The sequence below is a fragment of the Sphaerodactylus townsendi genome, linkage group LG08 (genome assembly GCF_021028975.2).
Source record: "Sphaerodactylus townsendi isolate TG3544 linkage group LG08, MPM_Stown_v2.3, whole genome shotgun sequence".
In the NCBI taxonomy this organism is placed as follows: Eukaryota; Metazoa; Chordata; class Lepidosauria; order Squamata; family Sphaerodactylidae; genus Sphaerodactylus; species Sphaerodactylus townsendi.
The window spans coordinates 32,724,921-32,738,836 of record NC_059432.1 but is presented as its reverse complement, the minus strand read 5'-3'; the positions used below and the strand labels follow the sequence as shown (position 1 = coordinate 32,738,836).

The 13,916-nt window shown below is 41.1% G+C and overlaps 1 protein-coding gene across 3 annotated transcripts in view; it reads right to left on the bottom strand.

The window, feature by feature from the left end:
• Window positions 1–13,916, bottom strand: part of A1CF (APOBEC1 complementation factor) — a 34,119-nt gene that overhangs the window by 9,761 nt on the left and 10,442 nt on the right. For all 3 annotated transcript variants that reach the window (XM_048505463.1, XM_048505466.1, XM_048505465.1), the window contains exons 3-8: window positions 13,487–13,621; window positions 7,522–7,652; window positions 6,532–6,770; window positions 5,538–5,702; window positions 1,496–1,593; window positions 59–329 (exon numbers count right to left, since the gene is read on the bottom strand). In XM_048505463.1, coding sequence (XP_048361420.1) covers window positions 59–329; window positions 1,496–1,593; window positions 5,538–5,702; window positions 6,532–6,770; window positions 7,522–7,652; window positions 13,487–13,621 — 1,039 coding nt within the window. The remainder of the gene's footprint in view (window positions 1–58; window positions 330–1,495; window positions 1,594–5,537; window positions 5,703–6,531; window positions 6,771–7,521; window positions 7,653–13,486; window positions 13,622–13,916) is intronic.

Below are 13,916 nucleotides of genomic sequence, written 5' to 3'. Positions count from 1 at the left end.
TCAGAAAACTTTTATCTGTATGGATTGCTAATATACTGTTGCCCCAAGTAAGAGTTACCTCTAATCGATGGAGGCCTGATAATGCCCCTGTTGCTCAGATGTGCTTTGGCAGCTGGAAAATGGAGGTTGGGAATAGCAGCATAGGCTTGAGGTGCATAAAATACTGGGGCTCCCAGGTAGGCTGTAGCAGGATCATAGACATGCCCAAATGTATAGGTATATTCTGGCAAAACTGTGCCTCGTCCGCCTGTGCCTCTGGTGTATCGCACATAGCTGTCTTTGTCTACTGGCTTAGCTAACGTAACTTCAATAGGAGAGCCATCCACCACCTAAGAACACAATTAAGGGAAAGCATAAAGGGGAGGGGGAATGAGGCTTATAAAGACATTAAAACACATTTCAGTTACCAAAATTGCTACGCCAAAATCTGAGGTTCAGCCAAGCTTGCTGTGCCTGGGTGGCATATTTTCACCAATTCCCTCCTCCTGCTACAGAACTCCGGCTCCTTCTCATCATACCATTCCCACAGAACCCTTAGAAGTATTTGGGGCTCCAAAAGATAAGACCCTTCACTTTGCAGAAGTTTCTGGTGGCTTCACGCCAAGTCTCTTTCAAGGTTTTCAACCCCTGGTTGGGAAATTCCTGGAGATTTGGAGGAGGAACCTGAGGATGGCAGAGTTTGGCCAGGAGAGGGACCTCAGAAGGTTATAGTGCCATAGTCTGCCCTCTGAAGCAGCCAGAAAATTGAGCTCAAGAGATCTCCAGGCCCCACCGGAAGTTTACAAACCTAGTGTGGCCTTCCATATATACCCCCTATACTCTTGTTAATCCAGGGAAGCCTTGCTCTGTTTTTTCCTAACATTTAGAAAGGCAGTCACAAGCACAGGCTTTTTCTGTGGGTATCACTGTCCCTATGGAATTATTCAGCAAGCCAATTTGTTGGAAAGTGTGTGGATTCTAGTATAGACTTTTATATTAAGAAGGATTTTATGGCTTAACTTTTTAAAAATAGGAATTTAATGGGGGGGCCCTTTCATGGCCTTTAAAACTTTATTTTAAGTGCATTTTGTGATCTATTTATATCAGTAATAGCATAAATAAAAGATTAAAAGGCAGGTATATCAATTTCAAGTGATAAATAACTTCAGTTATGGTTTTGGCAAAATATATTCTGGAAATAAATACACATTGTCAAAATGGAATAGTTTAGGCTAGTACTTGCTGGTTCAAATTGTATGGAAGTATAAATAACAGATACATTTCAGTTATGCAGATAGTTCATCAAATGGCTCATGATTAAAACTCTAAGCATGCACCGAAGATTACAGTTTATGATGGAAAGAAAATCACAGCAAACCAAAACCATTCAGGCCAAGTCCACACTGGTGGCACTACATTTTATTTTTTTAAGATTTATACATTGACCATCTTAATGAAAAACTATTTAGCCATGCTTACACACATCCTAGCAAACTCTGAACAAACCCAGCATTACCTTCCCATTCAGAGCTTTCATGGCTTCCACCGCCTCTTCTCGGTTATTAAAGTGCACAAATGCATAGTCTCTGATTTTCTTCACTCGTTCAACTGATCCTGTAGAAGAGATTTGGAGAATAGGTCAGCAGTGAATATTAGTAAAGCACTGATCTGCCAAATTTTCTGCAGTCTTCAATGTGATACTTCTGTGGTAAATATTAAACCCTAGCACTCTGAGCAGTACTTCAAGCAGTACTTCTATTTGTATTTTCACTAACTTAGCGCTGTGCTCTTTTTGATCTGAATATTTTGTTACTAAAACAAGGAGTGAGGAACCCCTTTGCAAATTTGCTTACCTTCATGGTACCATGCAAAGAAAAGGAATGCTAGGTAGGTAGCATGTCTGCAGAGTAAGACTGGTCTGTTCCGCACAACACAAATAAAATGTTTTGCAGTCTGAAAATAAAACGTTTCCTGCAGGATGTCTGCACAGATTTTTGCTCAGAACATCAGGAAAATGTTTTATTTTCCTCAAAAGTTTCATTTTTAAAACGTTACAATAGCAACTTTTTCCTCTGGAATGATTTCAAAATGTTTCCTGCTTGCTTGCGGAGATCAGGAAACGTTTTACTTGTAAGAGCTCTCACTTTCATTTTGTTGCACCCACCATTTTGTGCTTTTTGTGGTTCTCTGTGTCACCTGCCATTTACAGAGTTTCCATAGCTTTGAAGCTGCCTTCTCGAAAATAAAAAAAGGGAAAGCTACACTTTGACAAAATTGGTAGACAAGGCTGAGTTGATGTACTTAAATCAATGAAAGGTCACCCTTCTGCAGTGCCAGCAGGGGAAACGTTGCTGGGGAGAACTCTGTAAATGGTGGGAAGCACAGAGAATCACAAGTGGCACAAATGGCAGGCACAACAAAACAAAAGTGAGAGCTCTTACAGCAGGTGGGAAAAAAAGAACCATTTTAGCCTGAAACACTTTATTTTCCCATGCTGTGCAGGAGAACAAAGCCAAAACGTTTCTTTTAAAAACATTTCCCAAACATTTTAAATGGTTTATGTGGAAATGACCACTTTCTTGCTCTCCCACCCCATAATTGCAGCCACAACTGTCCCAGTGCTGCTCCTAGGAGACCAATGACAACCAAAACAGCATTTTAGGGGGGCATTGGGGGATGCAGTGGGAGGGGGAGGCAACAAAGTCTCACTTGCCAGCACAAATCCACCAGTCCATAGAAACTCTCCATGAGAACAACCTAGGGTTGCCAGCCTCCAGGTGGGACCTGGAGATCACCCAGTATTACTGCTGGTCTCCAGATGACATAGATCAATTTCCCTAGATAAAATGGAAGATTTGGAGAGTAGATTCCATGGCATTATACCCCTTCCCAAACCCAACCTTCCCCACGCTGCACTCCCAACTGTGCAGGAATTTTCCAACCAATATTTGCCGTAAAAGCACAATATATACACATGCATGACATTTTAAAACATCTTTACAATGATCCAAGAGTAGAATTATAAGAAAATGGGAAGTGTGTGTATGTGAACTCCCCTCCTTTTCAGTGCTTTCATAGTTCTAAATGGGGCCTACTAATGTTCAGGCAAACCCATCCCACCTCACGTCTCAGCACTGCAATGCTACCATACCTCATTTTTCATTTCCTGAACATTTAAGTAGGTGCCAAAGGGTGACTGTTCTCATTAATATGTCCGCATGCTGACTGGAATTACATGATGCTCCGTCAAGCTGATTGGTCACAATTATCCTTAGCTTCCGCCACAAAATCTCACTCTGCCCCTGCCACTAATTCCTAAATAGCCAGTTAGTGGATTATGGACTGTTCTCAATTTTTAAGCAATGTGAGGCAAGAAAAAAACAACCCCTTACCTCTGGCCAGTCTGAGAAAGTCTGTCTCAGATTTTCTGCTAATCAACAAATCCCATATTGCCATTTAAAAAAAAAAAGAGAAGGCAGTTGATACTGCTCAGAAGAGAGAAGGACTTCTTAAAAATTGCTTTATGTTTCATTCTTCATAGGGATGGGCAGACAGAGTGGGAAGAGGAAAACACTCTCCATGCCAGAATTGGGGAGGAATCAGGCTTTGCCTGGCCTGGCTGGGACACCAGCAGGAGACTGGTGTGAAGGCAGGGACCCAGAGGGCCAGCCGTCAGCAGCAGCATGGCATCACTTTCAGGAATATATAGAAGTGACATTATGCCTCTCTAGGAATCATTGATTTTTCCCTGGAAGTAGATGTCACACCTCTCTAGGGAAAACCTGGAAGTGGAGTCACACAATTGCCAAATGTGTGGTTTTTTAAAAAAATTATTTCACCAACTGGCCATTGTAGTGCTGCTGGTGAGTGCTGGGAAATTTCCTACCCACAGCAGGCATATGGCAATCCTAGTTTCAGGCTCAATACAATACAAGGCATGGGATGGCTAAGAAAGTCATACAACTGAACATTTTTACGTCATGTTTTAATAGCGTCTCTCTTCAAACCTCTTGGCTTGAATAGAAGGGTGTAATTTTGGTTAGGATTGTACTGTTAACATCTTAAATGTTTTTATATTTTAAATGCATTCTGACATGTAGCTGAGCCCTAGGCAATAGGTAGAGAAGAAATCCAAATGCGCAAAGTTGTGATAGTAAGTAATTATACCAAGAAAAATAATGGGTTTTTTTTAAAGTCATATGTCAAAACCTGGCTAAGTGTGGAGACTTTTGAAGCTAAATATAATTACTTCCCTTACCATTCCGTTTCTGTATCCTTGTTTAGGGCCTGTAATGAGACTCTAGAGAATTTGTGGTTTTATGCCTGCTAATCTCCATTTTGATGGCTGGGTATAACCGTTGGCTGTTATGTAACACTCTGTTAGATGATGGTGAGTCTGTTAAAATGTCAAGTTGAGATACTGAGTTTGTACCACTGCCCTATCACCGAACATACAACAAGAATGTTGAGTTCTTCCAGCCATGACCAATTAAACTAATCTTTGAGGTTGCTCTCTGGTCCTAATTTTTTTTTTGTTACGTTTGTGCTTCATCTCAGTGTGTCAACAACTAAAACACACTCCTAAGCCCTTGCCTTCCAAGGTACACTTTGGTACCTTGAAACCTTCAACATGTCTCTTGCCATTGCTTACATCTGTGAGACCATACGCGCATCCTTTCTCATTCAGAATACCTTGAAAGGTGTGGCATCTTGACATTTTCAAACAGCCTGTGTTGCTGCAACGTTTGCTTTGTTTGCAAATGAAGTTCTCTCAAGGCATGTGATTTTAATTACATGGCATGATTTGTAGGATGGCTTTGCATGAGAACAACCAGAAAAAAGAGAGGACGCTCAAGAAGGGTAAGATGCTCATGAACCATATATTCCCATGTAGACAGGATGCTTTTAAATAACAGCAGTCTGATCAGTTTCAAGGCATTTTATTTGTACCAATATTAACTTGTAAATAGATTTTGAATGTGGCCAACATGATCATTGTTTGCCAGCCAGGGGCAGAGTAGTGGGGATGGAGGCAGGTGGGAGTAGCAGCCAGGGCATTTCAGCTCAGGGTGGCATATATGGTTTCCCCTTCCCCAGGGGTAAATGAGTCATTAAAGCAACTGGGAGGGGGCTGATGGCCTGAAGGTCACCATCTACCAGGGCCACCATAGTCCTTAGTGAATGGTGGCCTTTCCCCCATGCAAGATGAGTGGTATCCACTGCAGACCACCAGCCCTTGCCCTCTACAGGGCAGGACAGGAGGTGTCTGCCCAGCCATAGCCCCTTACAAGGAAGGAAAATTGGTTCTCGGTCTGGTGGAGCTCCACAAACTGCAGGACTGTCTAGGCAGGCAGACTCCTTGTTCCTTTTGTGAGAAGCGCTTTCCCAGGGCTGTTTTATCATCCCAGTCCACTTCTGCCCCTCCTCCATTTTATCCTTATAACAATCCTGTGAGGTAGGTTAGGTTGAGAGAGAGTTAATTACCTTCCTAGATCCTGTATCTGTAATTGACAGACTTGAGCAAGCTGCCATTCTTTCTGGGGTTGTTGTTTTTTTACCTGGTTTAACACTGTTGAATTCTTTTTCAATAGTCTCTTCCGTCGTTGATAACATAAGATTTCGCACATAGAGGATTTTTACTGATGACATTGTGTCTTCATCAACTTCAACCTCAGGCTCTGCCCAGTCTACTGCAATAGGGTGTCCCCATAATTGTATCCTTCCTGTGAAGCAATCAGAATTACATAAATATATAACTTTTAATTCAAATCAGATATAAGATATAAATGACTTGGGGGAGGAAAGTCTCTCTGTCTGCAGAGATCTTGTTACCATAATAAACCGACATTATTATGGAAATAGCTATTCTCTATAGCAAGGCAATTGTAAGAACAAAAATGATCTCTTTTCCTGAATTTCATAAATTCACAAGTTCTGATTTGGATACCAGGAATACGTATATATGAACTTCGTGGGGGACATATATACTGTATCCATTTTAATCAGTCTGAAGCCTGTCAGAAACTGATATGACTCTTACGGCTACCCTGAAAAAAATACTGGGGATTAAAATAAATTTCAGATATTCTGATCCTGCTTTTCCTATACCAGCAGTAGCTGAGTTGGGAGTAGGAAGAAATAGGAAAATCATTTGTCCACTGTCATAGATGCAGGTTGCTAATGAAGAAAAGGGGAGATATGACTGGAATTCTTCTTTTTGGTTAGATCAACAACAGCCACAAAGCTGTCATCTTACCCATTCATCCCACACATACTATTGAGTAAGATTTACTGACCACTGCCCAGTGACTGCTGTACTTTAAAACCCTGGATTCTCATACGTTTGTGCATGAGAGTGCAAAAGATCTCACATATAGCATGGAGATCTTTTTCTTTGCACTTGCTCAAGAGTCTGCATGATTCATGACGTAGGCCAATGCACCTTAAGCTCTGCTTCCCTTGCTCGTGACACCCATCTGGCTGCTTAGGTTGGTGGCCACCATCTAATCCTGTCTACACCCAACAATACTTCAGTATTCTTATGCATATTACCTGGTAGCAATTTTCTCCTTGCCATAGCTGCTGCCCGGTGACTGCTGTATTCCACAAAAGCAAATCCACGGTTTTTTGTTTTGTCGGCTGCACTAGGGTATACGATCACATCAATCACGCCATCTGTAACTTTCTTCATTTCTGCTAAAATTTCTTCCCTCTTCTTAGTTTTAGGGATTCCTCCTACAAATAAACGGCAGTTGTCTACACTGGCACAAACCCCTAGGAGCCGTCCATTCCTGCATATAAACAACAGTTCCATTTTTGTGGTGAAACTTACTTTTCTTGAGAACTATTGATCAAGATTGTGCTTCAGAACTAAATTCGATTGGGTAAAGTATTAACAGCGTAGACAGAAAAACATAACTGCCTTCAAATGGGTAAGGAGTTTGTCAATAATAATCCATTTTTTGTGTGAAATAGGTTAGGGATAGATTAAGATTTGTTCATGAAAATATTTTCCATCGTTTAATGAGAGAAGATGTTATGTAGAAAATCTGATTTAAGATTAATTTGTTCATATATAAAATCCATACATTTTGGTTCACACAACAGCCCTGTAAGAGAGTGGGCAGAGATTGGACAATGAGTTGATGGTTAAGGGGCTTCTGGTAGTTAGATCTGGCACAAGGTGTTCCGTTTTACAGATTTCTAGGATAAATCCTTGCTAAACGATGTGTCGTTTGGATCTGGGACCCAACGCAGCTTGCAAGGATCAGTTTTGTGGCTTGAGTGCAGCATGGGCCTTGAGTAGCCAAGTTACACAAAAATATTTTCAGGATAATTTGTTGAATCAATTTTAGTCTTAGCCAGACGCGTAGCAGCAATGGGGACATCCTGAGCCGCTTGTCCTGGTCGCTGCCATTGAAGTCACGTGTCAGAGGCGGGGGCATGTCAGGGTGAGAGGGGCGCACGGGCAGCTCATGCCCTGGGTGCAGTTCCCCCTCCCTTCATCACTGGTCTTAGCCCTTTCATACCAACCAGTTTTACCTGATTTCATAATTGTTCAGTTGCCTGATAGCATTCTTGGCCTCTTGTTTGTTGGAAAAGGTTACAAAAGCATATCCCCTGTTGTTTCCATTGAAGTCCATCATCATTCGCATTTCGTAGATCTTACCGATCTGAAAGTGCAAAGAACAATCTTCTATAACCCTTTTCCTTAGACAGAACACTATTTTAAACAACAGTGTAACACCTGCTCAGACAGAAGTTCTGGAAATGAACGTTTTATTATTAATACTTTAGAGGCATAGAAACAAAAACAGAGAAAAATACATATAACGGGGGAAAGAGGGCTTCTGATTTTGTCTGCACTGAATATAAACACGCATAAAAGTTTACTACTTGCTCTCTAGTTACAATTCTTAAATTAATTCTTAATTATTATTACTAATAAGCTTCACACTTTTTTCTATTATATCTATTTTTTGTTCTTCTATTCCACAAATTCACAAATCATCAATTCTTTTTTTCCTGTTTTCTACAAAAAAAATCTGTCTAGGGTTTCCAATTATAAATGAACTTAATAAATTTTTTTCTCAAATCAAAGAAAGTTTAGCCATCTTTGCCAACTCTAACAACTTCCAAACAGACAAACGTCTGATGTTCTTGCAGTTCTGCTTGTGTGTCAGTTCCTCTTCAGAGTAACTTGACCGTTGCCCATGGTTGTAAAGCAAAGCGTGCTTGACTCAAGATATGCTTTTTGACTCATGTTCAAAGTCAAAATAAATAAAGGAGGCATATGCTGAAGTTAACAGCCATGCTGCGCTTGCACTGTTGATCTAGTTAGCAAAGTAAATGGCACACACTGATAACACAATGCCTGGGTTTTTGTGCATGTCTGAGGAATTGAGAAGTGCGTTTATCCAAATATAAGTAATGATTTCTCACATTGATCTGTTCTTTGCATTTTAAAAAGTCCCATTTCTGGTTGTGCTGAGAACAAAGAGACAGGAGGTTTCTAGCCGTGCCATCCTAGTGGAGTGACACCTTTCTTAAGTCAGTCAAAGGCTGTGAGTTTAGACTGGTTTAACTCTGCGTAGGATGGCACTGTTTATCTCAGAAAGATCCTACATACAAGCAGCAAAAAAATACCTACCAATTTAACTTGATGTGGGTAACTTCAATGACTCTGATTCAAAGACACCTTTTGTTTCTCCGCAGCAACACTGAGCATTAGGAAGATAGTTGAATGAAGTTGCTGGCTGTTTCTTTTTGTAATCTATTTCATATCCCTCTTAGACTGCGTTATAATGTCATTGGTACAATAGGATATTAAATGTTCTTTAAACACTCAGTGGTAATGGAAAGAGAAGAAGTGTGGGAGGCTTGTGCTTTGCCTCCATATTCTGGTTCTGTCTGAAAGTGAGTAAGATGGGGGCAGAAATACACACAGTCCCCATATTATGCATGTATTCTATGCCCACATCTGCCTTAGGTGCACTCAAAACTTCTGTAAAAATGCACTTTTTTGCCATCAAGGTACAGCTGACTTATGGCAACTTTGTAGAGTCTTCAAGGCAAGTGATGTTCAGAGGAACATCTTTCCTCTGGTGTTCCTTTGAGGTCTCCCACCCAAATTCTAGCCAAGGGAGAGGCTGAAAGCGTGTGACTGACCAAAGATCACTCAGCAATTTTCCATGGCAAAGTGGCAATTCAAATCTGCTTTCCACAGATTCCTGTCTAACACTTTAACCACTACATCATTCTGGTTCTCTTTATACTTTTACTGTTGCACATAGAGGTGAAATATTAATATAACTTTCAATGCAGTGTACTAGAACTCACAGGATAGGGCCACTCATATCAGGGAAATTCACAATGCTTGGAAGTAGTTCTAAGGGAAGAACTGACTATCTAAATTTTATTGGACTGACTAGTTCTTTTCTAAAGGTTACAATAGTTGTGTGATTTTTTTTTAAAAAAAATTTAAAGTCAGGTTTGGATCCTGCCTACAACTGTCAGGGATGGAAAGATTTCCATCTGGGGAAATGGGATTGCCAGTCAGCTCCCTTCTCACAGCTGCCCCAAATCCCCCCCAAATGCTTGTCCTGTGGGTTAGGGGTGTGGTTGGAATAGCTTGGGGGGGGGGATTGGGCAGTGGTGGGATTCAGCAGGTTTGCACCACTTTGGCAGAACCGGTTGTTAAAATGGTGCTTGTAAACAACCAGTTGTCAAATTATTTGAACCCCACCACCGGAACCGATTGTCAAATTATTTGGACCCCACCACTGGAATTGAGGGCCTGCTTCAAGACGGGAGATTAGTGATAACTGCTCCCCTTTGCATGTATGGGATTTTAAGGTGGGATTAAATCCTCTGATGGGCTAGGCATTGATTTCTGCAAGGCCTGTCTGAGCAAGGCTTGTGGAGTTCGGCTACACAGAATGTTCTTCATCCACACAAGAATCCCACACAGAGTTGTGCTTACTTGTAGAAACGCATCCTGTGTTGGAATTCAAACGTTATTTTAGCACAGGGGTGCACATGCATAAGTTTCATTTGTACAGTCATTCTGCTGCAGAATCAAAGCCTATCTGCTGCAGAATCAAAGCCTATCTGCAGAATCAAAGCCTATCTGCTGCAGAATCAAAGCCTATCTGGTCTCTCTACACACATGAGCTCTTATGGAACTGTGAACTTTGACACATGAACAGCAGCGGGAATGAATAAACTACATGCTGGGGGAAGGGGGCAGGCTGGACTGCTCTGAGGAAGTCTGCTAGGTGGCTGCTCAGAACTATTTTCTTGTATTCCACAGAAAAGTTGAATAGACTTGAGAGAAGACAGTTGGAGGCCCATATGATTATGCTTTGTTAAACTTATTTTATGTTTATTTTATTTAAAACATTCCTATGCTGCCTTTCCTCCCAAATAGGCTGCACTAGGCAGTGAACATCGACACTTCAAAACATTTCAACATTAAAATATTGAAGACACTAAAGCAGGTTTAAAAAGGGTATATATAGAATATTGGAACAATTCAGTAAAAATCATATAAACTCCTGACACACATAACACAGGTACATCTTACAAATTATACACTATGAGTGCAAACCCTATTCTACACTTACTGAGTCAATCTCTCAGAAATGTAATGTCCGGCTGGTCTTGTCTTAGCTCAAAAATTGGCTACAACTGGATTCTATCCAGCCTTCAGATGTGACCTGATATTATGTGGAAGCTTAGCAGGATTGGTCCTGGTTTGTATTTGGATAGGAGATCACCAAGGAACACCATGGCTACTACTCATGATGCATATTTATTCTCTCCAGTATCAGTGGAGCATACCTATTATATTAAGTGCTGTGGAATAAAGGCAAGGTAATGCTGCTGCAGTGTTCTCTTTATGGGCTTCCTAAATGCACCTGGTTGGTCTTTAGTGGTGTGAACAGACTGCTGGACTTGATGGATCTTAGTCTGATCCAGAATGGTTTTTCTTATGTTCTTGTGCAGAGTACAGTACATTATGCAGTACATTATGCAGAGGCAGGCAATGGCAAACCACCTCTAAAAACCTATTGCCTTGAAAACCCTACAGAGTTGCCTTAAGATGGTTGTGACTTAATGGGAAAAAAGTTGTGTTGCTACTGCATTTAAAATAGCATATATCCTACTTACCTTATAAATTTGCGTATAAGTCTACTTTTTCAGGACATTTTTTTGTGCTGAAAAAAGCCCCCCTCGACTTATACGCAAGTGAATGGCTGAGCTTGCAGACCTGCAAAAAAGACTTGCTTTGGGGCAGAGGCTGCCATCACCATGCAGGCATCTTCACTGTGTAATGATAAGCTATCCATGTTGAAGGAGAACCTGTAGGGACTTTTTCAAAGGGGGATCTTGTTGAGCATCTTCCCTATGAAACTCTGAAGAGATACTTCAGGGGATGGGGCGGTATATAAATATGATAAATATGATAATAAATAAATAAAATAAATAAATAAATTCCACTTCAGAACTTTTAAAGTTATTGTTGACACCATGCTGTTTTTCTTTGAAATAAATATTCAAAAACATTTTTATTGGTATCTATTTTTATTTTTGAAATTTGCCAGTAGCTGCTGCATTTCCCACCCAAGTCTTATACTCAAGTCAATAAGTTTTCCCACTTTTTTGTGGTAAAATTAGGTGCCTCGACATATTTGGGTCGACTTATAGGTGAGTATATATGGTAGGCTAAATATGTTTCCTCGAACAACAGATTTTTATTGGCATTGGAAGAGTGCCTGAGAGGAAGGCTTCTTAGACTGGAGGAAGTCTTCAAACTTTGCTCAGGTTATGGTACATATGACTGAGTATTGGCCACTACAGGTCAGGAGACAATCTGTCCTCACACAATCACTACTAGGAACAGGTAAGAGTGGAGGTAAATCTGGAGGGTTTCATACATGCCTGTGTCTGTGAGGATGCCTCTAGAAGCCTGAACATGAGTTGCAACTCCCAGCTATATGTTTCATAGTTATTTGAGAACCCCATTCCAAACCTGGCCAAAGCTTCACTTCATCAAAAGCTCTGATAGTAGAAGACAGTTGTGCAGACTTTACATCAACACCAAGCTATTTATGAATGTAATGTGTACATACACCTCGTTGTTTCACTTCATAAATTCCTGTCACAGTCATCAGTTCTGCTTTCTGGTTTGTTTTTGGGAATGTTTGCTGCAATTGAAGACTTCTTATAGCGACTATGACAGCAATCCTGAGCAGGTCTGCTTAGATATAAGTTCCCTTTTATTCAATGGGGTTTAAACCCTGGAAAGTTTTTTCCTTAGGATTGAGGCATGTATATCCCATACCAGTTTGCCTTCTCTATAATTTCACTTTTCACAAACAGCCGTGGTGGTCTCCTGACACCTCCTACGATTTTTTAAAAATTGATTTTAAGGATGCCTAGGTTATATAAACCTAGGTTAGTCTGTTGAAGCAAAAACCCCAGCAACAATCTGGTGACATTTCAAAGACTGAACAATGGCAGCATGAAACCAGAATAGACCAGGATCTTCCTCGTCCCATGCAGATTATCAAAACATCTGCAAAATATACCTAAAACTGGAGAAAAGTTTTTGCGTGGCGTGGCAAGCCACGCCCCTGGCCCGGCAGGCCCTCATTGGTCTGCTGGGGGTTTGGGGAATGTGCGTTTTACTGGGCTCAGGAGTGACCTCAGAGCCCGGTGAAGCCACTGAAACATGCCCACCAGGGGAATGGACGTCATGGGCAAATTTGAGAGGATTTGGTCCAGCAGTTCCTGCATTAGGGCGTGAGTAACAAACTCACGGTTAGCTTTTTATATATATGTAGATGGTTGGCTCTTAACTGCGGAGGAGTATCTGTATCTTAATCAGTTGGCCCCTTAACTGTGGAGGAGTATCTGTATCTTAACCAGTTTGGCCCTTAACTGTGTGTGTGTGTGTGTGGGGGGGGTATCTGTATCTTAATAAGTATTTGAACTATTTCATAACCATGTGAAAAAGCACCACATGTAAACCATAATTATATAAAATATTCTTTTAGTATTGCTTGTGAAATCATCCATAAGTACTGTGTGTGTGCAAGTCTACTTGATTAGACATTCTGCATGTTGCATGTTGGATTTCCCAACACAGTATGCTAATTTGGAAAGTTCTTTTATTGACCACAGTGCCGATGCAGCTGGAAATACAACTGCTTAACTTAGGCGGCTGACACACATGTGCACACCCTTCCTGTATGTGCAAAGCTGGCAGCAGATCTGAGGGTGGGTCTCTGTTGGTGATTAGGACAATGGACAATGGACACCAATTTTTATATGATTAGAACAGCAGGTTTGTTGTTGTTGAGCTACTGAGCTACTGAGCTGTCCAAGCCCTCAGTTATCACCCCAGGCAAAACACTTATTCATCCCCATAACCAAATAAACACATTTAAAAAAGGCATTCTATACATAAGAGAAGAAAAGCTAGGAAATATAGGATTATTACTTTTTCGCATAATGGTATAAGTTCATCTTCAAAGAGGTCTCGTGGTAATTTTCCAATGAAAATCTCAGAGCCTCTTTCTGGTGGTGGTCCATCCCAGGCCGGTGGTGGCCCTCCATACTTTCTCTGGCCATTTTCCTGAGTTTAAAAGAACAAAAGATACTTTGAAATGCATGCAACCTCAAAATTGCAAGTGTATTTAGTTTACATCAGTTGATTTTTCTTCATGTGGTGATGGCTTGAATCCCACCTAAAAGTTCTGAGGGCTCAAGGAGGAGTGATTGTTGCCAACCTCTCCCCACACGGCAGACTTTTACCTTTCCTGAAGCTATTCTTGAGCGCCTCCTGCCCCCCCTCCCCAGAGCAGTGTTTCAGGGGGCATTTTGGGCTACAGTGGGAAGAGGAAATCAGGGAAAGTATACTCCATGGACTG